Here is a 5664-nt window from a genome sequence, read left to right on the forward strand (position 1 = left end):
ATCTTCTCCACCTCTTCCTCACCCTCCCTGATCTACTCCACCATTCTTCTGCTGCTCCTTTGCTCCTTCTCCCAGCAGGCTGCAGCTCGCCTCTCACGTCTTCATCCTTCCCCTGCACCAGGCACTCTCCCCAGCAGCTCCTTTAACCCATGTTCCTCTAACCCACTCACCCCTGAAACTTCTCTGGTATCCCCTGCAAGACCCAGGCTCCTGCTTCTCTTTTACTTTCTCATTTATTTCCTCCTCATTTATTCCCTACTTGCCAGAAGACCAGGTCCTCAGCCCCTCCTGACCCTTCCTGCCTGTGAGTCTCAGGAGCTTTTGGAAACGTGAAGCCTGGGACAAGGGGCAGTGTCAGGGCTGCGCCTGCACCAGGATGTCGCTTTTGTGATAGACATATGTGCGTATTTTGCACATGGTCATACGTTTTAAGGCAGGGAGTTTTTCTCTGTGACACAGGGGTTCTGCACCAGGCACTGCACAGCAACAGCGTCACCAATGAAACTGCTGCCTTTCCTAGGTAGGTGAAATCTCCTTCCCCAAGGAGCGAGTGGCAGGTGGGAAGGGAGTGGGGTCTGACAAGGAGAAATGAGTGTGTTGGAGATTGTGAGAATCTAGTGGGTACGCAGGACTCAAAGTCCCCGTGGCTTTGATCAATGCTGCTACTGGATTCGGTAATTGCATAGTCAGTATCATCCCAAAACCATATCCCACAAATGCCAGTCTTTATCTCACTGTGGGTTTTGTTCTGTAAAAACCAGAAACATTGTGGGTTTCCGTGGGTTTGGGGTTTTGGTTTGTTTTTTCTTCTCTCTCCATCTGCTTGGGATATTTTTAGATTTCACATGTTATGAACAGTAAAACAACAACAGAATCCCACAGGTTTCTGTTTTAATCTCTGGACGATGATCTCTCAAAAACAGAGTGGAAAGATGAAATTTGGGTGATACTTAAATTGATGTGGAGTACATATAATTGTTTAAAAATTGTGTGCAGTTTTTATTCTTTTGAATTTTTCATGAAACTTTAATTTGTCCAAGAAAACAACACCTCAGTGATCTCACTGTAATTGTAACTGTAGCCTGTAACCTGTAATTGTAAGAGTAGGCTAACAAGTATCCAGAATAATATTTGGGTAGGGAAAACAGAACTGTGGGGAAAGACAGCATCCAAAAGGATCTTTGTGGTTTGCAACTTTTGCTATATCCTCCTGACAATTTACAAATCCCTTACAAGTTAACTGCCTCATTTCTGACCTATTACAGGGTGTGTATAATTATTCAGTGAGCTGTTAGTTTTCTCAAAGGGAGAGATTCTTTTTTTTTATTGTATTGAAAACAATATGCTTTCATGCAATGGGAAAATAGTTATACCATTTAGGAATCAGCCAGTGGATGGACAAAAAGAAGACAATATTTTCATAACATGGAAACAGTTTTTTTAAGAGATTAAGTAATCTGCATAAATCTTTAAACCCAAATGTCATAATGCTGAAAATACTGTGACGTGTCCTTTTAATCTCTCAGACCATGCATATGTGTTAGCTACAAAAATATAGAAGTGCTTATAAAAATAAAAGCTCTAATCTAGGGAACCCCTCTTCGTATTTTTCACCTGTTATGTGTAGGGCAGTCTGGATTACACTCGATATAAAATTCAGAGTGCAAATAAATATCTGTGTGTTACTGGAAAGTACTAGAGAGCTTTGAAATCCTTTCAAATGTTTTCCCCAGATCACTGAGTAACTTCTATGTCGTTTAGCAATTTTATACTGGTTGAGCATATATATCTTAATCTACAGTGTCCACTGTTTCTAGCCCCTGGGTAGTTTTACCAAAGAAGTCCCCATAGTTGGTGGCCCTTGCCCCATCCTGCAATAAAGCTGAGTCTGCAATGATGCTAAGTTACTGGAATGTACCAATTTTGTAGGTATCTTTTGCCCAGATCTGGTTTTAGAGCTTGGAATGAAGGTTTTAGATAAAGAAACAAGTCTGATTTTCCTTTGTTCCAGTTCTGATTTCCAGTCTGCTGGACTATGGCTGCACTTCTGCAAGCTGCAACATGACATGCCACAAAGACGCCAGGTGTGAAGTTCAGGGTGGGACAACAGGCTGCTATTGCTCCCAAGGATATACAGGAAATGGCATAACATTCTGTTACGGTAAAGAGATTTTACCTCTATGCATTTCTGTTATGTGCCTGCTTGAAAAACCTGGCTCAAGGGTTAAACTTTATGTCACAACAGCTTACACTAATGTGTTCTCAAAGTCAAAAACTTTATCAGTTTCTGAGAAATTCTACAACTTACTCTCAGCCTAGTATTTTAATAGAGCATACTGTGCATTGCAGTTGAGTGTGACCTGTTTTCCAGCCTTCCTTTTCCATGAGAGATGCTGATGTATCATTTCTGATTTAACTTAAGCAATTTCCCTTGTGACTCAGGACTTTTGAAGCTTGGAGTTGGTGTGACTGCTACCTTAGAGCCCTCACATCTCATTCACACATACATCATGCTAGGCCACTCTTCCCAGCAGCTCATCATGGTCAAATAATACAGCTCCTGGGCTACTCTTAGAAGACTGAGGAGGTGTGTGTGCCACAGAGAGACATGTCTGCATGTGAGGCCAGTGTTAATTTTTCCACTACAGTTCCTTGTAAGGGAAATATACCAGAAATCCTAGGGGGGGGTCTGCCTCTGGATGCCTCTATCTTCCATCCAAATAAAAGGATGATTTCCCTGCCTTCCTTTCTGAGTTGTCCTCAGCTATGAATCTCTCTAGTACTTATTCCCACTGTTAGATATGCGCAGCTGCAAGCAGGCTGAAATTCATATGAATCTTGTTAGTTTTCAGTCTCCTGGGAAATAGTTATGAATATTAACCATCTGTTTGGTCAGGTTTTGTGTTTCATGCATCTTAGGAAATTTATAAGTAACAGAGGCACTTTGGTTTGGTATGAGCACAGGTAAGATGCCCACCTTCAGTTTAGATTTTTATAGCTCATTTGCCATGGTGTATTTGGAAGTGTTCTTGTTTTAGGAAAACTTAGAATGAAAAGACCTTTTCCTAAGAGACCTGCCTGCCCTTTTATAAGCTGGGAATGCTTAGAGAGAAATGTAGCTGGCTAAAATAATAAACAATAAGGAATCACAAAAATAATAGAATAATTTAGTTTGGAAGAGATCTCTGGAGGTCATCTAGTCTAGCTCCACACTCAGAGCAGGACCAACTTAGAGAAGGTTGCTCAGGGCCTTGCCCAGCTGAGTTTTTAGTATCTCCAAGAATGAAGACTGCACACCTCTTTGGGCCTCTGTTCCAGTGTCTGACTATTATAATTTTGAATTTTTTTTTTCTTATATCTAGTTGCAGTTTCTCTTGATGCAGCTTGTAACTTTTGCCTCTTACGCACTTACCCCTGTGCATTTCTAATAATAGTTTAACTTAATCTCATCTATAAATCGATGTGATACCCCATTAGGTAGTTGTAGAGCGCAATATGATTTCCCCTTTGTCTTCTCTTCCTAAGCCTGAACAAACACTGTTCTCAGCCTCTTCTTTGCATCATGTATCACGTAGTCACTAAACACATACCTAAACAAAATTTAATGCTAACCTTGGCATAAATACAGGTCAATCATTACTTGTCTATCGAGCTGCTCAAATGAAAACTAGAAGAAATGGCCTTTACCACACTACTGTTGTATTTGCACTAATTCAATTTTACGACCATGAGTAAGCTTGTTGATTTGAAAGTTAAGTGCACATTAGGTTTGCAGAGTCAAGAGCCTATGCTTGTGAATAATGCAGAGAAAGAAGAAAACCAAGTAAATTTTTAGCAATACTACCTGGAACAAATCAAAAGAGCAGTTACTTGTCTACCATGATCTGGTATCCACTACATTGCCTGTACTTTTCTAGAAATTTGTGATTATGAATCATCATTAAATTTGCAAGAAAGATACCTGTTGCTCTTCACTGACATTACTGACATTCTTAATTCCTTCCATTATATATACCTAGTATGGTGTTATTAAATCCATTTGTGTGAGGGTGGATTTATCTTACGTTCTATGTTCTTTTTTTCTCACACAGTGTCTTTTTCTCGTCTTTTTCTCCTGTTTTTTCTTAGGGAAACCTACATTCAAAATTCATAAAAACATTGGTTGATAATTTACGGAAAATTCAGTACCATGAAATATACATTCGCAAATCTTGTGAAGCAATTAATGGTTTATTAAGAGTTATACTAAGTGTTTGGAAACTCAATCTTTAAAATAAAATTTCCAATGTTCGTTCAGGCAAGTTGGCTACTAGATGTATTTGTGGTGCTTTGCAGTTAAGTGGCAATGGTTTGAAGGAAGACTCATGTCAGGTGACCAATATTTTCTCTAGTAAAATACCTCAACAACCACCAAAGTCACTTACCCTCTAGCTAAGCAGCAAAGCTCGTATCAGAACTATGTGGCTGTTGCCCCTGAAAGAGAGACGACATTTCTCTAGGGTGGCATTTTACATGGTGCATTATTAATATTGTGCAGTAGTCCTCTAATAGCATAAACAAGTAACCTGAATTTTAATTGGGCAGCCTCTAAAAAGAGTTAGAAATATAGGCTAAACTCTATCATGAATAGTTTAAAGCTACAAAAGTGTAAAGCAAAGCCTCAGTTGTTTAATGATGTATTAGATCTTGCTGTTCTGTGTGGTGAAAGCGGCAGGTGTATCTGCTGTTCTAGAGATAGCTACCCATTTTTCTTTGGTTAATAATCTTAGGCTTTTACAATGATAGTCCAGTCACCTTCAAAGGAGATCATCAATTATGTGCTAATACGGGCATTTTCTGAAGAGTTTATACAGTTTGTCGTATTTGCATATTTGCCCTTTTAGTTATTTAGATAGGGTGTGAGAGTCATAATTACTGTCAACAACATTAATAATTTCGCATAGCGTAGAACCAATTTCTTCATTGTGCTTATCCCGGTAGACAATTAAACCACAAGAGTGGCTGTTTTTGAGAGTTTATTCTGGAACAAGCAATTCAAATTCTTTCTCCTCATAAAATTATTGACCAACAGAAAATGCTAGTTTTCAGGTTAGTCCTGTTAAGCTTGTATAGCTGGAAAACCACCCCTTTTTATTTACATGTTAATTCTCACTATATTTAAAAGCTTTACATTTGCTTCTCTACTTTCATTTGCTTGTAACACCTCTTAAATTCTTGCAAAAGTTACTTTTTTGCTAGTTCTGTCTTTTCGATGTGATACACATAGATATCTTCCCTTGAGTTTACTGTGCTGCAAAAGGCAATAATGCCCTGTTACATTTATTTCCTAGCACCATTATTGATGAATCATGAATCACTGATGTCAGCATACCTTAGGAATGGGGTTTGTTAGTTTTAACTTTTCTCCCTTTGCCAGCTGGCTAAGTGACTGCAGAGAGCTCAAGATTATTGGATTTGCTGTGTATAGATAAAGACATATAGATATGAATTTAATTTCCTGCTGTCAAAGTCATGGCTTTTAAAATAATTATCCTCTTACAATCTTTCCCACAAGATTTCAACCACTTTAAATTAGGTCATGTTTTGGACTTTCCGAAGGCATACTTTGGCCAGTCTAACAAAAACCTAATCCTCTTCATAATCTCATTGTCTCCAGTAAGAATA

The 5664-nt window shown here is 38.8% G+C and overlaps 1 protein-coding gene across 1 annotated transcript in view; it reads left to right on the forward strand.

The window, feature by feature from the left end:
* The first annotated feature begins 498 nt into the window (after positions 1 to 498).
* ELTD1 (EGF, latrophilin and seven transmembrane domain containing 1) overlaps positions 499 to 5664 on the forward strand; it is a 55731-nt gene continuing 50565 nt past the window's right edge. Inside the window, exons 1-2 of the mRNA XM_010082901.1 lie at positions 499 to 520; positions 2012 to 2161. Of these exons, the coding sequence (XP_010081203.1) occupies positions 499 to 520; positions 2012 to 2161 (172 nt within the window). The remainder of the gene's footprint in view (positions 521 to 2011; positions 2162 to 5664) is intronic.

The sequence above is a fragment of the Pterocles gutturalis genome, unplaced genomic scaffold (genome assembly GCF_000699245.1).
Source record: "Pterocles gutturalis isolate BGI_N339 unplaced genomic scaffold, ASM69924v1 scaffold7305, whole genome shotgun sequence".
Classification (NCBI taxonomy): domain Eukaryota; kingdom Metazoa; phylum Chordata; class Aves; order Pterocliformes; family Pteroclidae; genus Pterocles; species Pterocles gutturalis.